Here is a 26,202-nt window from a genome sequence, read left to right as displayed (position 1 = left end):
TCCATAATTTCTCATATTCTGTTGATTCCTATTGTACCAGTGTCGCTTATACTGGTTCACTCTTAATGTGTTCGCTCGTGGTTGTCCCTGTTCACTTGGCCTATCAAATTTTTTGTTCTGCCAATTTTGATATAGCGGTGTTGGTTGGCTAGTATTACGACGTTCGTAATCTTCTTTGTTGCTGTTGACTCGTTCTAATTTTTCAAGTTTGTCGTACGCTAGAAGCTGTTCTTTAAAATCTGCTATACTTGAAAATGATCTGCCAGTTAATTGTAACTGATATTTAATTGGTAATTGAGACAAAATTAATGCCACAAACTCTTCGTCCTCCATTCTACAATCCATGTAACGAGTTCGCTCATACATCTCGCTCACATGTGCTTCTAAACTTTTCGTTTTCCTATTGTCAAACTTCTCTGAATGTAATTGAACTCTTAAATTACTCTGAATACGTGTGTTCCAGAATTGCTGCAAGAATAATTTTCTGAACTGTTCGTATTCTGTTACTGTATCCTGTAATAATTCCCACCAAAAAAATGCAGTATTTTTCAAACAATGTCCTATGCATTTTAATTTGTCAGATTCGGACAGTGCAAACGTCTTACAGTAATCCTCAAATAACCGTATAAATCACATAGGATTTTCTGTACTGTTTCCAGAGTAATTAGGTATATTATCAAGCCATTTCTTTGCTGGATGATGCATAGCTAGTATTGGATCTGTTGTCGACGATTTAACTAACACAGTAGTACTTCCCGACTCCGGAATGTTCTCAGCTGAACTGTCTACATTTGTGTTTTGGTGTTGTGTAGGTCCATTCTGTAAATGTGTGATTTCAATATATCTAGTCGTACAAGTAGCATTATTTAATCTTATCCCTTTTTCAATTTCATCTAATCGCACTTCTACTTTGTCGAATCGTGTCTCCGCATTCTCCTGTGATGTTTTATGTAGTGTATGTAGCTTATGAAATTTAGCTTCATTATATCTGTTTATCAAGTCCAGTTTATCATCTACTACACCTACAGCAATATCATGACACTTCTTTTCGTGCTCTTTCAATTTGTCTTCAACCCTTTCTTCTACTTTAGATAAAGTGCTTTCTAATGCTTCTAGTCTGCTACATGCCATAGAAAAATTCTGTTCCATTTCCTGCAACGTCTTATTCAAATCCTCACGAATTTGTTCAGTTTCCTTAGTGAATATTAACTTAATTTTTTCCAACATTTCATCATTTTCCCTTTTTGTACGCTTACGTTCCTTTTCCTCTGCTTCTTGTTTTTCCCGCTCGCACCTTTCCTCTGCTTCTTGCATGAACCTCAGTACATGTTCTAAACTAAGCGTATTAGTCTCTATCCTCGGTAAAACTACTTCGCCTGACGTTGGTTCTGCTGCAGTATCTTGATTAGTATAATCCCTTTCTCTATTCTGTACTTCCATGTTATTACTGGTTTCCATTATTTCTGGATTTCCTGTGGAGTCTGTTTCTAAAGTGTTTCTAAAATTACTTCCTCTTAAGAAATACGCAGTTCTTACATCATCCGTCATGATTACTTAAAGTTTCTAAATTTTATCCTCAACTTGTACCAACTATTTCGAGCCCCACGTTGGGCGGCCAATTCTATACAACTCCCTTTAGTGGATTTTGGATAACATTTCTATTATACCAGATCGTATGCTCAAGGTAGGTGGTACTCAAAGTTAATAATTAGATATTTGGTTTCATTCCCTAAATTTAATAGCAATACTCTAAAAATTATTATTTTAATTTTTACGAATATTGAATAAACAAAGATATTATTTTTGCCAAGCTTTAGCCAACTCAGTCGGAGTGTTTTCCTCTGGGGTTGTACAAGTGGAGATAAAGAAACTAAAAGAAGACATTAAACAAATGCAATCATGCGGGTATCAAACTACTACTCATCCTTACTAGTAATCGACTGACTTATTATTTAATATTTGATTATAAACAAAGGGCCCTTCACTAGTGCAATAATGATTATATTGGAGAAAGACTTCAGTTTAAATAATTATAAATAGTAAAAAATTACGGTTCTCCTTATCCAACCAATTGATCAACCTCATAGAAGGTCTTTTATATAACCAGTCCTTTGGTAGAGTGATCTCTATATTAATACCTGGAAACGTATACCGATGTAAGCAGTACACGAACACCAGATGGAACACTCCTGTGACACTTCATCGTACCTATGATGGCACAGTACTACCAGTAGTCGTCTGGTATAACTTCATAAAATAAAATTATAATTCAAGTTTTTAAATTATTTTATCTTCTGTACTTTTTATTTCTTTTCTTTTTTTAAAACAACTAAACAACAACCAGAGATAAAACAAAACTAAACCACACATTAAAACCCTTACATGACATTTTGTATGAAAGCTTAGAGAAAAACAAACATATTCCTTGAGTTTAAATCGTTCATTACTCCTTGCTATAAAGAGTAACATTACCTTTATAATAGTCTGGAGAGCTTCTTTGGTAGGCGACAGTAGCGACAGTCCGGGACGTGTTGCGGCGCTACGTGGGTGAGTGGTGGGGTGGTCGTCAAGGACTGCAGTGAGCGGACAGAGACTGGCAGAGGAGCGAGCCACTGTCGAGCCGAGCTGATGCATGATGGATCGGCGTGAGACTTATTTACGGACAGAGATTGGACTGGGAGTGGTTCCTTATTTAATTTTAGGTGCAAATGTTAGTAATTAATAAAAAAGTATATCAAATTAATTGGGCTATCTTTTACGAACCCAGTTTTCTCTCCACATTACTCTTATCCCTCACTTAGCACATCTTCAGATTGCGCGGTTTCATTTAGCGCGATGTTAATTTTTACTGCCCCAGTCTTGAATAGCATGTCTGTAAATTTCGGTTAACACGAAATCTCCGCAGGCAAAAAGAAAGTCTGGCACGATGCCACGAAGTCTGTTTCAACGTCTTGTGCCGCATTGTCCCCTGGCCACAGACCGGGCCGTGAACTCGGTCCGGCAAGTGGCACGGAATTCACTCAAACAAAAGCAATGTCTGCCCATTCAGATGCCGGTAACTGTACGTGCTTGATCACTCATAATGCATCGTGTTCAAGTATTTGAGACAAAACTAGAAGTATTACGGCACACAGATTGTCACGCGCTTATGTTGGTTGCGCTCTAGGTTTAAGCAATCAACTTTGCGGACAATCGCACAAAATAATTATTCTTATGAAAAGTTTATATAAATCTGATGCTGTTGGTTGTACTAGCGAGAATATATTTTACATTAGATATCGTAACAGAAATTAACAGATGATTCACATGGAAATGGTTGTTAAATGAATGTTTGCAATGAAAAAAAATCACTGGCCTGACAGGATTGGTGTGAACCAGGTGGTGATACGCGAATAAGCACTTTAATTTTTGAAAAATAAAAAGTAATTATCCGGACAGTAATATCGGTTTCACTGACAGTAAAGGATTGTTTGAAAAGGTACTTGACGTGAGTTGAAGGCTACGCCCGGGTGGGCAAGTCAGCCAGCCGACTGACGATAAGGTACATAACCACATATCTCCCATTACACGGTGTCATATTGGTCATACAAAGTGCGATGGGAGGCATATAAAGATAAATGGTGTGACATATTTATAGTTGAGTGTTATTCTATGCATTTATATTACATAAAGTATATTTTCCTACACAATTTTGAACACATTAAATAAATTAGCCTTGCTATTTTTGGAATTTAATGCTTCAGAATATACAAGCATTTTTAGGAACGAATTAGTTGTGCTAAGTGAGGGATAGGTGAACTCGTAACAATAAAACAGCATCCTGGCCTTTTATTGATTTAACGTTTGCATCTGTAAAAGATTTCAGAACACTTAATTTCAAATCCTTTTATACCCACGATACTTGTATTATTTTTTTATGTGTTGCCTAGTCGAAAACATTGTTATAGTGTTTGAGTCTTGCATTCTTGCTTTGTTTATAAACCTGGCCTATTTTTTTTTTTTTTTTGTTAGTTATGAGAAAGAATTGAAAGTTCTTATTGACCATTAAAAATTTATTTGATGGTATTTACAAACATTAAGTGCTATTTCACTTAAAAGTTTTTCTTTAAAAATTTTCTATTTTTATAGGGAAATGAAATTGCTTAAGTTATAAAAAATGAGGAGTGAAAAATCACTCTCAAAAAATGTAGAACATGTCTGAAACTAGAATCTTTGAAGGAATTGCAGCTTTCAATCTCTTGAAATGAAAGTAGGGAATGGTTATATTTTGGTTACATAATGTGCAATTCTAAGGAATTAACAACTGCTATGACTACGTCACTTAATTGCAGCCAATGGTAAATTGTATTTATTATATGTGTTGACGTTCATAAAATTTCAATTTTAATGTCACAAAGTAGTTTGAAAACTAAAAATATGTTTCCCTTTTAATAGGCTTATCATTAGATATACAATTTGCAAAATAATTTTTTTGCTGAATGCCATTAAGTTAAATTCTCAAAATGGTGGTGGAACAAAGATATAACTTATATTCCTAGTCTTAAATCTTTAACATTTTTGGTTAACCTAACTTGGTGACAAAAGTTAATCATGTTTTGTGTAACTTCCTCAGACTTACCTGTATGTAGGTGTAAGTATGAGGAAGTGGTAATTTAATTCAACTTTTTTGTGGCAACTTCTCAAGCAGGTTCCTCATGTTTTAACCAGTGTACATGTTGCAATCAGCAGGTGAGTTTGTCTCTTAGTTTCCAGGTCACACTTCAGATGAAAGTTATATTTTTATAAAATTTATGTTTCTGTGTCTTTGCCCAACTCATTTGCTTGTAAGGGGGGATATGATTATTATAGAATTATAAAGAAAAGTATTTAATTAAAAATATAACCATACTTTATTTATATCATGATTACATGATATCCAAAAAAAACACCGAAGACAATTGATAAAAAAAAAGTTTACAAATTATAGGCTGTTAGGTGAGGAAGGTAGCAGGAACGAGTTTATAATCATTTTGAATGTTATCTGCAGTGTATTGTGTAGGTTGATCTTGAAGTGGATGCCTACACTTCATTCTCTAAACTGAATGTGGTGTAGTTAAAAGAGATAACATTTCTAAGCCTAAGATCTTAAATTACCATATGTATAGGTACTCTTGTTTGAAAAAAAAAATATTGTTAGCCACTTTGCATGGACAAAGCTTAGTACAACTAAGTTAACACAGTAAATCTAAAAAAAAACTGATGTGACTTAATGCAAGTTTTATTCATTTTTGAGGAAGTTGGTGATAGGTAACTAAAGAGAAGGAAGTTTGCTTGGAACAGATTAAGTCATGTTCCTCAGCCTACGGAGGTTGTCGTAACAACTCACTTTGCATTACCCAAAATAGATAACATACATACTGCCTCCACTGATTTTTTGCAAATTATTTTCCCCTTATACTGCGCCCTGCATCCGCCATTGGTCTCTAATGACTTGGAAAACGAGATGTAAAAACTAAATAAATATAAATTCACTATCAATATGTACTATCATTTCACGTCACATGTTCAAAAAGTAAGTAGTTTTTAAATTTTAAATGAAACCGTTTGTTTTGTGACACGCACGGATGCGCGCACGCAGACACAACACCTACAGACAGCCAAACTGTTAATTTTGGCCATCAAGAGAACTAAGGGCCCTGTCCGAATTATTTAGTGTACAACTTTTAACCCCACAATTAAAAAATAAATCTAAAAACTGCCTGTAAACATTACCGTAGCCATAACTGTAATTGTGTCTGTACATATGGTATAAATAGTAAGGTTTCTTAAAAATTCTTTTAACAATTTACTAGTCAGAACTTTGCTCTTAGAAGAGATACCGTCACACTTATCATCCCGCCTCACTAACACAGATACACCCAGACTAGGCAGGTCCCTTAAGCCTCTATTCATTGCTTTACAAGTAGAAAGTATATTTTCGCCTTTGCTTCAGTTACATTACATAATTTCAGGTAAACACAAATTTGGTAATATTTTTGGATATGTCGAGAGCTGATATAGACACAATGAGGACCAAATATCTAATTTTTTAAAAACAAAGAGTTTTTTTTTTGTTGATGCATAATCTGCATTTTAAATTTGAAGTGTAAAGATCTCGTTTTCCAACAGAAACAAACTACTTTAATGATGTTGTTTATTTAATTTTATTCTTTTCTCCAAATTATTATCCTGCTTTATCATAATGAATTTAATAGATTTTTAAAAGTTTTCTTATGTTAATTATTTCTCAAAAATATCTTACTTGTCAGCAACAACTGATTTCTTATAATAATAACAATTTTGCTAGTATATGTTTGTGCCTGTGTATGTCATGTGATCAACTACAAACTTTGTAGATATTTTTTATTGAATCATTTTACTGTTAATACCAATTTCCTATCACGCTATTTAATAAGTTAATATGATTTTGCTGTTTCAATTTTTTTGTGCCTGTGTTGCATCACTTACCATTCCATTATAAATTAGTTTTTACATTAAATAAATTAATATCTCAAAAAAATAATTAAAACAGAAAACTGCACAAGAAAGAATAAAAAAAATATCTTTACTGGTATTACATATAGAAAAAATTAATATTATAATTTTATAAAAATATGATAAAATATGAAAATAATGTTATCATGTACGGTTTCGTAATAAAACCTACCTAATTCACAAATGTGTGAACATAGTATTTACATGATAATATTAATTTACAGAACTTAAATACTAAACGAATCCTATTATGTATAAATATATAATTTATAATCACTTTTGAAGTCGGCATCAAAGTACACATGGGCAGGCAGCACGGGAGGCTCGATGGACCGATGATGTCTGATAAGTACTCATCACTTGTCACTCGTAGTGTTAGTTAACATTGGGCGCACTTGTGAGAGTTCACATCGTTGCGAGTGGTTGTCTATAATGCTAATTTTTGTAATTCATACTGTGATTTTGTTATTTGTCTATTTAATGTACAGAATCATTGAAGTTTAGGCTAGATATTTCCTAGCAATTGTTTCATTAAGTGTAAGCAGTTGTTATTATTAGGATTTATCTTTGCTAACTTTTAAAAATAAATCACCAGATTTGACTGAAATTAACCTATCTGGGATTTTTGAATTTAACATTTTGAGTTAGTCATTTGTATAAACAGTACGTAATGTTTAGTAGGTATTTGTAGTATAACACTAAACATGTATTTATTTTTTCCATAAGTGTTAATATTTAGTATTAATTATTAGTTGTGATAGTCTAACAAATATAAAATAGCTGCAATATATGTAGTATGATTGTAGTCATTAATTTATTGTACTAGGCACTAGGGATTTAATTTTTAATGTTATACGGTGGACTTCGATGCTTACTTCAAAAGTGAGTATAAATTAGTTGGAATGCGTATAATATAGTTTTTATCCAATGTTTAAGTCTGTAAATTACGGACAGATGTGTCCCATACACTCGGGACACTCCAAGAGTGTTAACCTTTGTTACAATGCAGTATAATCTTGTGAAAGCCGAAATACCAAATAAATTTTTCTGGGCTGGTTTGTTAGCAGTAGCTTCATTATCCACATACAGGTGAGATTCGACAAATCACTATTTTTAACTGAAAACACTACTGAATATTTTTTGACAATGATTACCAAATACAATAAAATTTTAATCTCACTCTTCTAAACCAAAGTTCTGGACTTAATCTCCTCTGTGCACAGCGGTAGAAACTACTGCTCTGTTCTTGTGGATGCGGCTTGCACATCCAGTCTTCAAGCTTTCCGGCTGGTTGGGAAGTGGTTCAGGCAGTCTGGAACTCCACTTCTGACCTTGCCCCGTCACCAGGAGTGTGCGACTGTGTTTGTAATGTTGCGACACTTGTCACTTTGTTCGAATCGTTGGCCACGACGGCCGGGGCACAAGTGTTTGCTGATTTTTAAGATTTAAGGGTGGCTCAGTTCCGGTATGAAGTAAAATGGCTGTCAAATGTTGCCTGTTGTAGTGTCTGTATTTAGACGCTCGGCTTGGCTTGCCTAGCTCATCCCACCGTGCCGACTATCTGTACATATGTAGTGCAGGGAGGACCAGAACCTGTGGGAAGGGACTTGGAGAAGAGGAGGAGGGGAAAGGAGCGGGGGTCGCAGAGCAGAGGTGGGCTCGAGCGAGCGGAGGGCTGACGCTGGTGTCGCAGGTTCACCAAGACGTGGCGGGTGCAGAACACGGGGGACGAGGCGTGGCCCCACGGTTGCTGCCTGAGGTTCAGCGGGGGCGACCAGCTGTGCCCGGCGGACAGAGTGCCTGTGCTGGCCGTGGGGCCCGGCTGCACCACTGATCTCAGCCTGGAGATGATCAGCCCCGGGCAGCCGGGCATGTACGAGAGCAAGTGGAGGATGCTCACGCCGTCCGGCTGCTACTTCGGAGGTACCTCCTCCCTCTTTGGCTGTGCCATCTATCAAGAAATTAAAAAAATTATGATTTAAAGGGGTTAGATAAGGGGATGGAAATTGTTTCTTGTAATCAAATTCAAACAGTAATTTTCCCCACATTTTGAACATAAAGTATGCAAACTTTTATCAAGTGCATAGTACCAACATTCTGCTTTTAAAGATGGAAAGGAGATTGTTTTTTTTTTATTATTATTATTATCATTTGTAGAAAAATTTGAACATCATGTGTGAAAAATTTCATAAGTAGCTAACCAAAATTCTGGTTTTAAGAGTTAAGAAAGAAGGATGGGGTTAGTGTTTGGAAATCAGATGTAAACTGAAATTTTCCCCGTATTTTGAACGTCAGGTATGCAAAATTTTGCTTTAAGAAATGGGAAACAAAAGGTTTAGGAAGTTTTTTAAAAATCTACAGTATGCCTCTTATTTCAATCATCAAGTTTAATTATTTTTTTGTGTGCTCTAATGGTTAAAAAAGGGGGTTGGGGAAATAATTTTTTCAAAATCAAATGTATTCAATAATTTTACACATATTGTCCTATTTTTATTGTCAAGTCTACAAAATTTCCTGAACAAGTACCTCAATTCTGATTTAGGGGTTAGGGAAATCGGGATGAGTTGCTTTATTTTATTTATATATAACTATCATGTAGACAGTGACTTGCCTCTTGTATAGAAATATAGACAGTAATTTCCATCTTATTTTGTATGTAAAGTGAGCAAAATTCCATCAAGTAGTATCAAAGTTCTGTTTTTAAAAGGTGTGAAAGAGGGATTGGGGTGGTTTTTTGAAATCTCATGTAGGCAGTGACCTTCCTCTTGTTGTGAGCAATATTTTATCAAGTATGGAGTAAATCTGTAGGTTTGTATAAAAAACATACAAACAGAAATGCTTGTATATTTAAAAGCAATATAACAGTTAGTTAATAAACTAACGCGTAATTATATTACTTTTTTCAATTATAGTGTAAAAAAATTTGTTTCCTATGTTGCAATTAGAGCTGGTAGATTTCATGTTCTTAATCTTGCATTGAGCCACTGAGCTGTCAGTGACTTAGAGAGATGCAAGGATATTCAGTTATTAATGGCTTAATCCCAGGATTACAATGTATTTTTAAGGTTGTGATTATTGCTTTATGTGACTTAATATTTATAAAATGTATTCCAGAATAGTTTTGCTGTTAAAAAGATTTATTTGGGACTCCAATACACTTGGTAAATCTCCCAATGTTAATGAAAGCAAATATAAACAGGTTAATATGCTGTCTATATGGATGACATTCTCATGGCCACATGAGTTCATCATGTTAAACTTCCTTCCTTAGTGTGTGTGTGTACAGATCTTTCCATTTCCATTAAATTCTTAAAATTTTATCCTCAACATTTTAACAGAATTATAAGTTCAAAAATACATACCTACCTACATACCTGTCTTTAAGTATTTTTATCTATTCTATTGTTCTTTTGAATGAGTACTGTTTGTACGGTGTTGATTCTGTAAGCACATGTAACCCTTTAAGGTTCCTGCTTAATAAGTTTGAACTTGACCTACAAACATAATGCATTTTAACCCTGGCTTATAGGACAGCATTTTCAAGTTCATTGTGATATTTCTTAACAGAGTTTTAATCAATTACATCAGTTTAATTAGAGCAGCTTTTGCAGCTATGACTAGACACTAATTTTTTGTTTGGTCACAATATTTTTGCCTATTTTACTCATCTCTAACATTGCCAGTTGATGCAAGATGCAACAAGTTCAATAACAGTTTTTTTATACTCATTTATAAATCATGCAACCTGCAAGCATCACCCAACTTTCGGCGTTTCGTCATGTGTCTGTATTCCAATTTTAAATGGAGTTTTCCTAAGATTTTTAAAGACGCAGGCATTGTGCGCATAAAAGTCTGCAATGTTTTTATTATATACATGACATTTTAACTAGTTAAAATTTGCACAGTGAAAGAGGATAACACTTTTAAATTAAATAAAATCATTGACAATGATTTTATTGATGGTATGTATGCATCATGGCACTAGAAATTGAATTTGTTTATGTTCACGTTTAGTATCTTGTAATACCATATTGTTACATGTGTGCTAGGAGGCAAGGCCGCGATGCGTGCCTGGTACCTGAGCGGACTTTCCAGCGAGTCTGGCCCGGCAGCCCCGCACGAACACTGACATCACGCGTACCCGTCCCCCTCCCCTCCACATCACTGTCCCACCTCTGACTATTGCCATTGACACCTTTAGGGGCCTGGGGATTCTGCTGGTTTCCCGAGGCCGCCACGCGGAGTGGCATGAATAAACACTGCCTTTCTGGACGTTTTGGGTCACGGGGTGGCCCACGTTGACGCGACTCGTCACTGCCGCTCTCGTCAGTTTGAGAAGGGCGCCACAGGTATTTTTGGGTAGTAACGCCAGCCACTGCGGGAGGTCCAGAGTTCGGAGAGTTCTGCGAGTGAAGGGAAATGCAACATCTGCAAATAAGGTGAGAAACCTCCTAGAGAGCAGCGTGACGCGGAGCGACGAGATCGAGAGAGTGCAACTGAGTGGCACGAGACTGAATGTTTAGATAGGTGCCACTTACCTCGCGCCTGTCCACACACAGTCTTGCCTCACTCAGTCGCACTCACTCAATCCCGTCTCTCCGCATCACGGCACTCTCGAACGGGTCTCTCTTCCTCTTCCCAATGTTGCACTTCCCTTCCCTTACGGAACTGTCTGAACTCCCGTGGATGCCAGCGTTGCTTCTTATGTACCTTGACATCCTTCTTGAACGGACGAGAGCAGCTGTGATGAGTTGTGTCATCCTGGGTCGACCCGACACCCGCTAGATCAAGAAAGGCTGTGTTTATTTGCGTTTCTCTGCGCTGTAGCCTCATAAAGCTCCCAGAATTCCCAGGCTGCTAAAGGTATCAATGACAATAGTCAGAGGTGAGACTGAGGGGCAGGGGAGCAGAATGGCTAGTGAGACCCTTGTAATTCGGCGTGGCATGCATGATGTCAGCACCTGTGCAGAGCTGCTGGGCCAGACTCTCTGGAAAGCCCGCTCAGGTACCTGGCACGCGTCGAGGTCTTGCCTCCTACCATGCATGTAACACTGGCTGGTGGATAAAGGGGGTAGGGGGAATTGGACTGATCTGTATTGCTATGTCAAAAGAGTAATGGTGGAGGAGGGGCTACCAGTGATGATGGGGCGAGATGGGCAGGAGTGTGTCGGGGATCTGGAAAAGGTGAAATTACCACAGGAGCAATACCTGTCTGTTTTGTGGAGGGAGAAGTATGGTATGGAGTACAGGGTGAGAAGCCAAGAGGAGAGAGAGACCTGTAACTAAAGATAGAGGAGGTGGGCAGGGTAAAGGGGAGGAAGCGGTTGGTCCCGATGGGATAGGAAACAGCCATCTCACTGGATTAGGGACAGCTGCCAAGGCAATGGAAGGAGGTAGTGGTATTTTCAAGGAAGGTGGAGATAAGACAAAAACAGACAATTATAGTCCTGTCAGCTGAACGTCAAGTGCAGGGAAGGTGATGGAAATACTGATAGTGAGGTGTACGGTAGGAAAAAATGGGAGAGCTGGAAGGGTTTCTCGTGTGAGACTCAAATGGCTGGACTGTTGGAGGACTTGGTGGAGGCAGTGGATGAGGGCAAACAGGTAGACGCAGTCTTTATTGATTTTGAGAAGGCTTTCGATAGGGTACCACAGAAGAAGGTGATGGAGAAGGTTGATGTAGCATAGTAGGGTGGTGAATTGAACAGGGGACTTTCTGAGGGCTTGGAAACAGCAGGTGAAGTTGTGAATGGAATGGTCAGAAGAGGTGGACATGACATCAGGGGTACCGCGGGGGAGCGTTATGGGGCCCCTGCTTTTCCTAATCATGATGAACGTTTTGGCGGAGGAATTAGATAGCAAACTGAGACTGTTCGCTGTTGACTGTGTGATCTATGAAACGGTGGGGGAAGCGGCACACCTGCAGGAAGACTTTAAGAAGCTGGAAGTTTGGTCAAGGAAAAATGGATTAGGGATAAATATCAACAAAACGAAGGTGATTAAATTCACAAGGAGAAGAAAGGTTGTTAGGGCAAGAGATTCAGGGAAAGGGGACTACAAGTACCTGGGAGTAACCCTAATGAGTGACCTAGGTTTGGGAAAGCAGGTGCAGCGGGTGGTAAAGACGGTGAGGAGGGGGTTGGGGCTGATTGCTAGGACACTGAAGGGGACAGGACAGAGAGTAAAGGAGAAGGCGTTTTCAGTGTTGGTGAGGCCAATTTCTTGAATATGCAGCGGCAATTTGGGACCCATACCCTAGGGATAGAAATTAAAGGAACTGGTGAGAAGAGGAAAGGACTTTAGGAACAGGCTTCAAAAATTGGGTAAAGGTGGGGGGGGGGACTCCTTGCCATTGGGCGGAAACCCAATTCCATGTGTATCAATCAATAGTAGCACATAAGTCTGTAGTACTTAATAGAAGTGAAATAACTGGTCAGTGGTAAAGTTGAATAGTTATGTGCTGCTGGAACTAGTTTGAAAGGATACATAGAAAAAATATAAATTAATTAATTCTTTACATTAATTTATATTTCATGGGCTCATAACCGCAAAAAAATTGGTAAAATAAATTATTCAAAGTACATTTATTGTCAAGAGAAAAATATTTTATGTGTGAGTATGTGTGTCCCTTATAATTTTGATTCAAAAATTAAAGAGTTTTGAATTTTATGAAATGGTTAATGTGGAATTGATTTTATTCATTGTAAATGTAATCACTTGAAGTGGAAGAGAGCATTGCACAGTGTGTCCACATTCTGGAAAGTCTGGGAAATTCTGAAAAAGTCGTGTATATTTCTCAGTGATGTCATGCTCCAGTCTGCAGACACCCAGACTGAGAAAAAAATATTTTCAGACTGTGTTTGAATGCATAGCCATACACTATAAATGGGGTATACAAGGGTCTATTTGAACTAGGCCTGCTATGGGGATGGTGGAGGCCTTTGTTTTTCTCAGAAAAATAAAATAGGTAATTTACTTAAGTAAGCCAGGGATATTTTATTAGAGACTATCTAATGTCTGGCATGTGTTGCTATGCATCTTTCAGTTGTTTTGTAATTTTTTTGAAGTAGGTATACACATACAAAGCATCTCTCTTTGTATGTCCCTCTAATTATCTCACTATCTCTGTATATCTCCCTCTATAGCTCTATTTCTTTATGACTATATCTTTGTATCTATATATTTACAAAACAGAATACAGACACATAATCACTCATTGTATTTTTATCAATCTTATTTTTTATCTATTTTATTTTTTTGACATAGGTAAATAAAAGCTCACGTGTGTTCAATTGCAATGTTGTATTAAAATTTCAAAGCAATCAGTGAAGATCTTTCGAAGATTTAAGATTTTGAAAAAATGATCATTTATTTATATATATATATATATTGTTACGATCGCGCTTGGCTGCAGTGCTTGGCGTCGCCGCGCTCGTTCGGCCTGTCTGCGCCCCCTTCCACCCGCATCCTCTCCCTGGTATCTGGTGTCATACTATCACGCGACATCCTGACCGTCGCAGCGCGCACCTGCCTCAGATCGAGTTACTTAAAGAGGCCGCACTGCGGAATAAAAGGACTCAGACATGTTTATCGGCGCGTTTTGTGGGAACCCGATGCTTGTTGCGTTTATCGGCGTTCTTTGAGCAGCCGCCGCGTCCTTCGAGGACTCACGACGCGTTTCTGGGCATTTCGACGGCGAAGGTCGCGCGATATCTCGGAGACATGCCCGATTGTTCTGGATGGGAACCCAAGGGCTATATAAGGAGGTTGGGCCGACCTTAGAGTCAGTCAGAGTCGGAGTGGGGAGTTCTCCCGCGGCGGAGATCCGGGCGATAGTGCCGCGGGTGCGGCAGAGTGGCGAAGTCCTTGGACGAAGGTTCCAGGGCAGGGAGTGAGCGAGATCAGTGGAGTCGGGAGTTTCCGGGCGAAGTCCTTGGACGAAGGTTCCAGGGCAGGGAGTGAGTGAGATCAGTGGAGTCGGGAGTTTCCGGGCGATAGAGTCGCGGGTGCGGCGGAGTCCCGAGTGAAGTTGCGAGCGAGTCGTCGTGTGGGATCTCGGCGAAGGGTGTGACGGCGGCGGCGGAGTGCGGCGACAGAGTCCCGCGGCGGAGACCCACGAGGGGTGCTGCGGCGAGAGTTGCGCCGGAAGTGCGGCCCAGCAAGGTGTGTGAAACGAGTGACTGAGGAATTGACATTTCTTTACGTGTAATTAATTATCTGCCAATTTAGAAGATTATTTGTAAGTGACAAGTAGTGGTAATAAATAAAACTGTGTGTGTGAAATAAAATCTATTAATTGGGCTATCCTTTACGAACCCGCAGGGAAATCGTAACATTTTGGTGTCAGAAGTGGGATAGCCCTAATTAATAGATTTAGGATTCAGTTAGAGTATTAGAATAAAAGTTAAGGATAGAATTTAGTTTACGAGAATATAGTTAGTGTTTAGAACTTTAGTGAATTTGAAATTTCCTAGAGTTTGTTTGAGTATACTGTAGTCAGTGTTAGTTTTGAATGTAAGAGAGATATTTTTAGTTTAATAAGGTTCGGCTAGGTCATTTAAAATTAAGAACAGTATTAGAAAAAAATTATTTAGGTTGATTAATTAGTAAATGCTTTAGAAAGAGATGGCTGCTGAAGAGTTAAATGTAGAAGATATCAGGAAGATAAGGGTTATCCTGGAAGAAATGGTGAATGACATGAGGGCATGGATCACCAGTATGAAGAACTCTGCGAAAGAAGTGAAGTGTGAAAATAATGTGGGTAAGGACCATCATGAAGAAACGAAGAGCGGGTCAAACAATAGCCTAGAGGAAATGAAGAAGGATCAGAATGAAATGAAGAATGGCCAGGAAGAAATGAAGAATGAAAAGAAGACCGAAATGAAGATAAACCTGGAAGAGAACAGCCAAGAGAAGAACAGCCAAGAGGAGACCAGCCAAGAGAAGACCAGCCAAGAGAAGACCAGCGGAGAGGAGACCAGCCGAGAGGAGACCAGCCAAGAGAAGACCAGTGAAGAGGAGAACAGCGAAGAGGAGACCAGTGAAGAGGAGACCAGTGAAGAGGAGACCAGCGACGAGAAGACCAGCCAAGAGAAGAACAGCGAAGAGGAGACCAGCGAAGAGAAGAACAGCGAAGAGAAGACCAGCCAAGAGAAGACCAGCGACGAGAAGACCAGCCAAGAGAAGACCAGTGAAGAGAAGAACAGCGAAGAGGAGACCAGTGAAGAGGAGTACAGTGAAGAGAAAAACAGTCATGAGGAAATTAGCCAAGGAGAAGATAACAGCCAGGAAATGAAGATGAAAGAAGAGCTGAAGAAAAGCACAGAAGTAGTGAAGATGGGTTACAAAGTGTGGAATATTGAACAAGAAGAAATGAAGATAAACCAAAGAGAGAGGGTAAAATGCCAAGAAGAACTGAAGAAGAGCCGAGAAGAGATGAACATGAGTCAAGAAGAGATAGAGAAGCGCAAAGAAGAAACAAAGAAATACCAAGAAGAGATGCAGGAAGACCAAGAAGAGATGAAGAAAGACCAAGAACAGGGGAAGGAAGACCGAGAAGAGACAATGAGCACACAAAGAGTGATGAAGATGGTGCAAGGAGTAACTGAGTGCAGTCCAGAAGATATTCAGAAGAATGAAGAGGGAATGAGGAACCAAGAAGAGACAAAGAGGAGCCGGGAAGAAATGCTGTGCGAACAAGTAGCTGCGAGAGATGAAATGGAGAGAAAAAGGGAAGATACAAGGAAACATTTGGAAGGCAATAAGCAATGCACTCAAGAGTATCAGGTCAGTCCAAAGCATCGGTCAGCCCGTCTCGGGCAGCTGGCTGAACGACATGGGGCATCTGCGACGCAGAAGTGTCGCCAGGTGACAAGAGAAGCTACATCTAATGAGAGAGAGGGTTATCGGGTGAGACTGTACAACCCGCGATGGAGGAAAGGCAGGAGGCCTAAACTTCGAGTAGCATGGGGACCTCCACGAGGAGATGTATTACCTGTTCGGGACGAACAGGTTTAAGGAGGGGGCAATGTTATGATCGCGCTTGGCTGCAGTGCTTGGCGTCGCCGCGCTCGTTCGGCCTGTCTGCGCCCCCTTCCACCCGCATCCTCTCCCTGGTATCTGGTGTCATACTATCACGCGACATCCTGACCGTCGCAGCGCGCACCTGCCTCAGATCGAGTTACTTAAAGAGGCCGCACTGCGGAATAAAAGGACTCAGACATGTTTATCGGCGCGTTTTGTGGGAACCCGATGCTTGTTGCGTTTATCGGCGTTCTTTGAGCAGCCGCCGCGTCCTTCGAGGACTCACGACGCGTTTCTGGGCATTTCGACGGCGAAGGTCGCGCGATATCTCGGAGACATGCCCGATTGTTCTGGATGGGAACCCAAGGGCTATATAAGGAGGTTGGGCCGACCTTAGAGTCAGTCAGAGTCGGAGTGGGGAGTTCTCCCGCGGCGGAGATCCGGGCGATAGTGCCGCGGGTGCGGCAGAGTGGCGAAGTCCTTGGACGAAGGTTCCAGGGCAGGGAGTGAGTGAGATCAGTGGAGTCGGGAGTTTCCGGGCGATAGAGTCGCGGGTGCGGCAGAGTCCCGAGTGAAGTTGCGAGCGAGTCGTCGTGTGGGATCTCGGCGAAGGGTGTGACGGCGGCGGCGGAGTGCGGCGACAGAGTCCCGCGGCGGAGACTCACGAGGGGTGCTGCGGCGAGAGTTGCGCCGGAAGTGCGGCCCAGCAAGGTGTGTGAAACGAGTGACTGAGGAATTGACATTTCTTTACGTGTAATTAATTATCTGCCAATTTAGAAGATTATTTGTAAGTGACAAGTAGTGGTAATAAATAAAACTGTGTGTGTGAATTAAATCTATTAATTGGGCTATCCTTTACGAACCCGCAGGGAAATCGTAACAATATATATATATATATATATATATATATATATATATATATATATATATGGATTTGCGTGGCCACCCCGTTGTAGTGTATGAATCTGAACTAGCATTTAGAGATGGTTTGCGTTGTGTTGATGGGCTGTGATGTAAACCACGCACGACGAAGTGATGCGTGTGGTTCTGTGCCAGACATCATCTGGGTGATCGTGACGGTCGCAGAGAGCGGAACGATGGCCCTCACCCAGCAACTTGCCCACCTCAGCGAGCTGGGCGCCTCGCCTCGTGTGGACGAGACTTCCATCAACCCCTTCGGCTCCACCAACAGATCCTCTAGTCAGTCCCTCTTCCAGGTACAGGGTGGCCCAGTTTCATTTAGACTATTTACAGCGAAGGTAAACCAACCTAGTTCAATATGTGCTGAGAAGAGGTGCAGAGGTGTTAAGTTTGTGTTCAGCGTGATTCATGATGTATAGCTGTGATTGCACTGAAGTAATGTGGTGTCCGTACAGAGCACTACTCAGGGCATCTTTACCTAATTAAAAACAAAAAACTTACCAGTTCTTATTTGGTACTCATGTTTATTTTCATCATGTGGTCGGCTGGGAAGTTTATCGTTATCTTTCAACAAATTAAAGAAACGTGCTTATTTTGTCCCGGAATTAATACTTTCTTTAATCATTTTATTAGTAATAAATTAATGCGATTAGTACTTGATAATGCTAACTTAATATTTTATATATTTAATTAGTTTTTATTATATTCAGGAGTATGTTTGTTATATAGAGCTGTTAGTCAGGATGAGAACATCTTGCTCTATATATACAGGGTGGCCACTCACCGGGAAAACCGGGATTTATCAGGGAAATCACGTTGATCGGGAATTATCAGGGAAATGTCAGGGAATTTTTTGTGTCATGTATATTTCCGCAGAGCTGCCAACCATTATGGATTTTTCGTAATTATCACAGATTTAACACGGAATTACGGAACATAGCTGGTTTATTACGGAAACGAGGCTTTGTGCTGCTGGGTAACGGAAAAAAATTCCGTTTCTGGTGTGTGTGTTTCGTGAACGCAGTTTGAATACATCACGTGGTTGCGCACATAACGGAACTAATAAATATGCGCATGTACTGTCGAAATAAGTAGATTAATTCTTGTGTTTTGTAATAGAAATGGTACGGTATTACGTCCGTTGTACGATACAACTAGTACATATTCTCGGACTTTTCGTTTGTTAGCTACTTACATCACGATAATTTTTGTACGGTACTTTGGCTAACCTGTATTGTGTTAATTACTTTCTTGAAAGCCATTTTTTTCATCAAAGTGTTTTTGTCGTGTCTACAGACGTGAAACCATTTTATGTTGTTCGATAGTGTTGTGTTCTTCAGTGCCGGTTGTAGAAATGAAGCGTGTGACAGAACAATGTGTATCTGGGATAAAAAAAAAAAAAAGAACGTTATTCTTCAGAACTTTCGACCAAACTATTCAAAAGAATGGCCATGCTTTTCATCTTCAAATGTTTTGGAACGCCACACGTTTTGTAATGTATGCACGTGTAACTTTTCGATTGCACATGGTGGAAGGGATGACTGTAGACGGCATATTGAATCAAAGAAACATGTAGAACATTTTAAAGCCGTGGCGAGCAATAAATCTATATCGCCGTTTTTCGCTACATCTGAAGAAACGAAAGTAACAAACGCAGAGTTATTGTTTTCAAGTTTTTTGGTAGAACACAATTTACCGATAGCAGTAGCCGATCATTCGGGTAATTTGTATAGAGCTATGTTTCCGGACTCAAAAATTGCACAGAAATACAGCTGTGCGAGTGCAAAAACATCTGCCTTAGTGGAGTATATGGCTGGTGAAACTAAATTGAAATTATTGAATATTTAGTAAGTGAACCATTTGCTTTAGCTACAGATGGGAGTACTGATTGTAATGCAGTGAAGATTTATCTATTAGTTGTTTCATTTTTAAATCAAACACAAGGTAAAATTTGCACTGTACTGTTATCCCTTGTTGAGAGTACTAAGACTAAGAATATTTCACAACTAGAAATGTTACACTTCAAAAATGAATGTAAGAACAGTTATCAAAAGTTGTGTGAAAAAATGTTTGAGTGCTTGCCACTGAAATACCTCATTACTAGGGACAGGAAAAATTCGCGGGTTCAATGACCTGTAGGATGAACTCCATAGTTCTGCGTAATCTCGGTCAAATGCCACCCACTCATTGGCTGCTGTCTTGTGAGACGTCCCAACGTAGCAGCCTGAGATTCGATAAAGCTTTGGTCGGGTGTTTCTCATTGGCCCAGAGTCATCCAGGTGAGTAGTGAGCCAATAGCAGAGGCAGCACTGAGGTATAACTATTTGTATTTTAGCCTATCGCGAAATGAATTCGCGAATTTTTCCGGTCTCTAGACATAAAACAAAACACAGACTGCAGGTCATTGAAAGGGACGCTATAATGTAAAGTGACATATTTAAAATGTATTATGTTATTTAACGAACTTCCGTATGTATATGATGAAGAAAATGCAGCAGGGTGCTAAAATATTAGTAATCTCTTTCTATAATATTATATTTTTTCATCAAAAGTTTGTTTTTTTTGTAATTGTAAATATCAGGGAACAATCAGGGAATATTTTTGGTGGCTGTGAGTGGCCACCATGATATATTTTTTTTGCTTATTTTCAACTTAAATGCAATGAAGCATTATTTTTTCAAAATAATGCTTCCTTTTGTTAAATTAATTTAAAATGTTTTTAATTTGTAAAATATCCTTCATAAAATGCCACATAATTGCTTCACATTTTGTAATAGTTGTCAAAATTGTTGTACAAAATTTATAGTTTCACACTTTAAAAAAATAAGCCTGTCTTGTAGACTTCATTAACCTGACTCACTTTATATTCATACTTAGCAGTTTGTGTCCCAAGACACATGTGCATGTATAATTCAATTATTTTAAAAAATTTAATGTATGTTGGTCATTTAAGACTAATTAACACTTAAGTAATACACAAACACAACACAGCCACCATTATGGCCTCAAATTGTTTCATCTCAAGGACGAAAGGTTGATAGTTGGCTAATAAGAGGAAACCAGACTTCAATCTCTTGCATTTTCCTGTAGCGGGGAGATCAGTATTACAGGTACAGTAAACTTCCTATGATCCGCGGTGCGGATTATCCGCGCTTGCTACGAAAAAATACAGCACATATATAAATCATAAATCTGTATTTTATTACAAGTGAGTAAATTTGAACTCTACTGACGAGTATATTGTGTGCGGTTTACAGTAAAACGCCACAGACCTTCTCGGAACTCACACAGTGTCTAATACAGTCTCTGAGTACGTACAGTACTGTATCCTTGTTACGAAGCAAGTACCGAACACTTTTATGTTCACATTACTGAAATGTATTGTATGTTAATTATTCCGTAAAATACTAAAATTTTAGCATCATTTAAAAAATTTTACTGTTAATTGTAACTTTTACTGTACATAAATTTTTCGATTTTTAAGTTGAAATAAATGTTTCCCATTTTCAGCTCTTTTGCGGATTATCCGCGATTTTCACTATCCGCGTTGGCCGTGCCACTTAATTTCGCGGATAATCGAGTGTGTACTGTACTTGGTAGTGTTCCCTGTTTGTTTTACTTTAACCATGCAGTGGTGATTTTCTGGTATTATTCTCTTCACTGTGATGAATTCTAGCCTGACCCAATAAACCCTTTTGATTTGGGAATTACTATGGATTAAACCTGTGACTTAATGCTTGCTAGCATATTGCACTGCCTTTTTTATATATATAAAGGAAAATCAGCATTAGAATCTTAGTATTTTCATCTAGAAAGACATGAACAAATTGTTATTTACACAAAGCCAAAATAGAGTGCTAAGTTATTTCGGTATTTGAATTTTGATTCACTCTGTTCTTGAATCATAGTCTCTCATTTCCCCATGCTGTACTATCTGCTTCTTGCTTTATACAAACTGCTGACTTCAAATAGTACCTTGTTTATGTTTAATTTTTTCACAGTTCATAACACTTGTTACTTTTTTTTTTTGCAGGATTCAGTTCAACAGTCCTCGGATGGTGACACTAACATGATGTGTTAACATATGGGTGGCTTCAGAGGAAAATGAATGAGATATGTGATCTACTGTGCACATGAAGAGAAAGTTCGATACTGCATGTAACTAAATTGTTTCTTCATTTAGCATGAGTCAAAATGGTAATTCAAAGAATTTAGAAATCTCCCATATTTCTAATAGCTCTGCTAATTGTTTGAACACAACAATTAAACTCACCTAAATTCATCAAGTTGCTTTGATTCAGTTTGTACATACATTTTATTTTTACTGCAATAAACTGCTATTTTGGTCACATTTTAGTTATTTACTATTAGGAGGGGGAGGTGCAGCCGTCGACTGATTGTAGCCGTGTCAGAAAGCAAAATTGTGATGACGATGTCATTGATATGTACATAAATGTGTGATTTTAATTGTATGAATGTATTCAAGTACATCTCCTAAACTTTACTTCTTCAGTGATTGTAACATAGTACTGTATTGTTTTGTGGTGAAAATTAGTTACATGTGTAACTAATAATTTTTATATACATATAAAGAAATAATTTTCATATGGATGTTTTCACCTATAACTGGAAGACTTTTTGCCTTTTTATTTTTATGTTCTGCCTTAGCATGCATTGGTTATTTTTTGAGTTGGTAAAATATAAAAATAAGTCTTTCATCTAAATGTCTGCATTGTTAGTGTATAGGGTCGATTCTTGAGCTGTTTGATTCATCGTAGTATATTGTAATGACAAAGAGTATTTTTCATATTAATTTGTGCATTATATTCTCAACTACAGATTTTAACAATGCTTTTCATCTAGCGTAGTTCTATTAAAGCATAACTTTCTAGATATTCTTATCTGGAACCACTAACTTCTAGCACAGTAATAGAAAAGTTGAGTGTATTTGTGTGTTCCTACTGTAAAGATTTACTAAATAAAATGTGGGGAAAAAATTGGCACCTACAGTTATTGAAAAAAATAAATAGAAGTCTATATCAGGGCTGCCGTTTTTACGGATTTTATCCGTTTTCACAGATATTTTGGAGTTACACCAGATTAAAGGATAAGCACTTCGAATCACGGATATTTTAATTGACGAACGCACAAACATAAATATTTACTTACTGCTCCCGCTCCACTTCATAAATAACATGTCAAGAGACACTTCACTTTGCTACGTTGTTTCAGTTTTTGTAAGATGATAACAATTCACGCTCTACCTTTTATGTCTGGAAGCATTTTTTTATTTCACGGATGAAAGTATACTATGCATCATAATATCTATGACAGTTGTTTTAGACACCGTGTTCTGTTTCTCTCTTCTGCGCGATCTTGCGTTCTTGCGTGTAACGGAACACACCCAGTAATATTTGTGCGAAGTGATATCTGTGACGGTGTTTATACAGTCTGTGTTGTTATACCATGCAATCACGATTTCTATGATGGATTGACAGAGTGTTTACAGTTTGTTGTTAATTTTAAAGTAATTGTTACGTACAAAAAATTCGGCTTGCATCTTTGTGGAGATAGTAATTGAAAGAAATGGAAAGAAAACACAAGGCATCTCCAGATCAAACGCTGTATAAACAACGATATAACGTGAGTGGGAAGTAGAATTAAAGTTGCTGCAACCCGGTAAAACAGTTGCTGTTGTTTAGAAATGCCAATGTTGGATGCATTTATTGCACTGCCACAACAGGACCAAAAATTTGGGGCTAGAATTCAAACCCACTGATGAGCTGAGAAAAAAAGCTAGGAACCTGAAGAAGTGAAGCAGTTGGAGTGTTCAGGCAAGAAATGCTTGCAAATACATCATAGTCTGTGTGTATATTTTTAAAGTGATTTTTGTGAGAACCTCATACTGGTACTTAACTCTTTACATGTAAACTTATCAGTTTTTTATCTTCATTATTATTATTATTATTATTATTTTAAGGTAGGCCTATGCAACTGGAATGAAGGAAAAGCTGATTTTTGAAGAAATATGATTATAATACAGTAAAACCTTTTTGTTGCGACCACCTCTCTATTACAACCCGATTTCGAGGAAAAATTGCCGAAAATCCGAAGAAAATCGGGCAGAAAATAAGTTTCTTGTGGTGAGTAGCGTGTTACTGCATTTCTCTTGCGGAGTGCTGTACTGCCGTAGGCAGCGCATATCTAAAAATATATACCACTTCCTGTCGACCGCTGTCAGCGCTTAACAACCCCCATTCCATGTCCCTTTGCCGGCAGGGTGCAGATAAAGGTTTTTGTGGCAACGTGTTTACGACCGGTGTTTACGACCGCTGTCAGCGCTTAACAACCCCAATTCCACGTCCCTTTGCCGGCAGGGTGCAGATAAAGATTTTTGTGGCAACGTGTTTACATTTAGCTTTTTGTGAGTGTCTAGTGTGGTACGCAGTTAAGGCAAAGCTGCCTGCTGGATTTCTCTTGATTTTGATTACTATCGGTTGACAATACACAGAGACCGACTGGATGCACGCCCGCCTAGACTTGTTTTAACTGCCACAGCGATGTTTATTTTGACAGCTCAAGCAATTATCTTTTCCCATGGGTTGACAGAAAAAGGTTGCTTTACCCAACATAAAAAAAAAAGGCTACGCCACTTATTCCCCACGCAGGAAACACAGCTGGCTGCCGTCTGTCTCCCCTGCATTTATCTTTCTTCTAACATTCCACGTCTCACCTCTCGCGCGAGCAATAACGAAGCGACCACGCATTGGACCGTTTTATGCTTTGTTTGGTGACAGCAGTTTGATTTTATTCGGTATATTCCTTTTCATAGAACCCTTGCTATTAAAATACATTTATATTTAAGTTTGAACGCATGTAAATTCCTTGCCAGAGATGACTGATCTCGAACTTGGTGTGAAAAGTGACATATTTTGACCCCTCCCTCACCACTTTAGTACCCCATTCATAATAGCCCAATTTTACAGGAGAAGGGAGGGTGAAATGAGCATTTTCTCACTGAAGGTTTTTCAAAGGAAGCGAAGTTGGGGTGTTATAAGGGAGGACACTAGATGATTTGTGTGTCTGGGAGGGAGGGGTGAGCTTATGCGTCATGAAGCCGCTGCCGCCAGCCAGCCGGGCGAGCTTCGTGTGCGCCCACTCGCGTTGCAGAACCTACAGCTGCCATATTTTTACAGGAAATGTCCCATTATTTTTTTGTTATTCTTACATGAACATTTTTGGAAGTATTAAAGCCGACACAAAAATACACTGTGTGTTAAAATTAACAGATTTTAATGATCTTTCATTTCTTTTTTATATTTTTTTTTCTGATTTTCACTTTTTAGTCAAAATGTCCAATTTTTTGACGGTTCCCGAGAATGTATACGTAAAATCACTGCTTGGTTAAATCCAGGGTTCGTGACATCGGCGTTCTAGTGTATTTAACTACGGCAAGCAGAAAACGTACATGTCAACTAACCAGTAAAAATAAACTGTCTTTTGACATATTTTCTTTAGAATGGCCTGTAGGGCGATGGACTTGTCATGAAGGTTGATGTGGGTTTAAAGCAAAGCCATCTAGCATTGTGAGTGACAGTATCCTGCCATTGAACGGCTGGTTTCTTAGCGAGTAGCGGTTTGGGAAATTGGGGAGGGGGGGGCTTTGAAATGAACTGAAAATTTCAGGAAAAATCTATTACGACCCCCCCTCTATTACGACCGTATTCCTGGGAACCGTGAGGGGTCGTTTCAGAGAGGTTTGACTGTACTTTGTTTTCTGTTGTGTCTTAGCTGTAAAAAAAAATGTTGGCAAGAATGAAAAACCTGTTTACAGAAAATTTCTTCTTACAGGATTTTTTATGGTCTAATACAGGATTTTATAACCATTCTTGGTGGCATCCCTGGTCAGGGCCGGTGCAAGGTAAATTGGCGCCCTAGGCGAAAAACCTTAATGCCCCCCCACCCACCCCCCCCCCCCCCCCCCGACACCCCAAAAAAAATTTTTACTTGCCTCAAAATACATCACGTAAGCCTAATATTTTGTCAACAATTAAATGTAAGCAGGCTTGTGTTTTTTTCTTTTTTACTTATTACAAATCATAAACAGGTCACCGTGGACTTTAAATAATTACTTATATCAATATAAACATTTCAAATTGTTACAAAAATCCATTTCCATCTAGTTTCAATAATCGTTAAACAGCTGTTATGTGTCGTGCTGCGCCGCCCCCAGCTACTTGGCGCCCTAGGCGGTTGCCTAGTTCGCCTATATGGACGTGCCGGCCCTGTCCCTGGTCTATATCATTTCTATGATATTTTTAGAGCTCACAGTGCCAAAAATGTTTTTTATCAGCTATATTCGCTTTGAATGATGCAGAGGTGCAAAGTAAACTGGTCATTAAAATGAAACTGTCATGTTCTATTCTATACCAATCCCTCACTTAGCATTCCTAAAAATGTTTGTGTTATTCAAAATCACGTATTCTGAAGCATTAGTCTCCTTAAATATAAGGCTAATTTAAAATTTAATGTGTTCCAAAACGTGTAGGGCAATATTCTTTACATAACACACAATAAATGTCACACCATTTATTATTATATGCCTACCATTAAATACTTGTATGACAAACATGACACCGTGTAACGGGAGATAGGTGGCTATGTACTTATCGTCAGTCGGCTAGTTGACTTGCCCGCCCGGGTGTGACCTTCAATTCACGTTGCGTACCTTTCCACAAACTTTCA

At 38.8% G+C, this 26,202-nt stretch overlaps 1 protein-coding gene across 1 annotated transcript in view; it reads left to right on the top strand.

Moving 5' to 3' along the window:
• LOC134539218 (protein ILRUN) overlaps positions 1-25,866 on the top strand; it is a 37,831-nt gene extending 11,965 nt beyond the window's left edge. Inside the window, exons 3-5 of the mRNA XM_063381005.1 lie at positions 8,207-8,436; positions 17,593-17,753; positions 21,491-25,866. Coding sequence (XP_063237075.1) covers positions 8,207-8,436; positions 17,593-17,753; positions 21,491-21,538 — 439 coding nt within the window. The 3' untranslated portion in view covers positions 21,539-25,866. The remainder of the gene's footprint in view (positions 1-8,206; positions 8,437-17,592; positions 17,754-21,490) is intronic.
• The last annotated feature ends 336 nt before the right edge of the window (positions 25,867-26,202 follow it).

Source organism: Bacillus rossius, chromosome 15 (genome assembly GCF_032445375.1).
Source record: "Bacillus rossius redtenbacheri isolate Brsri chromosome 15, Brsri_v3, whole genome shotgun sequence".
NCBI lineage: Eukaryota > Metazoa > Arthropoda > Insecta > Phasmatodea > Bacillidae > Bacillus > Bacillus rossius.
This window is presented reverse-complemented; position numbering and strand designations above follow the sequence as displayed.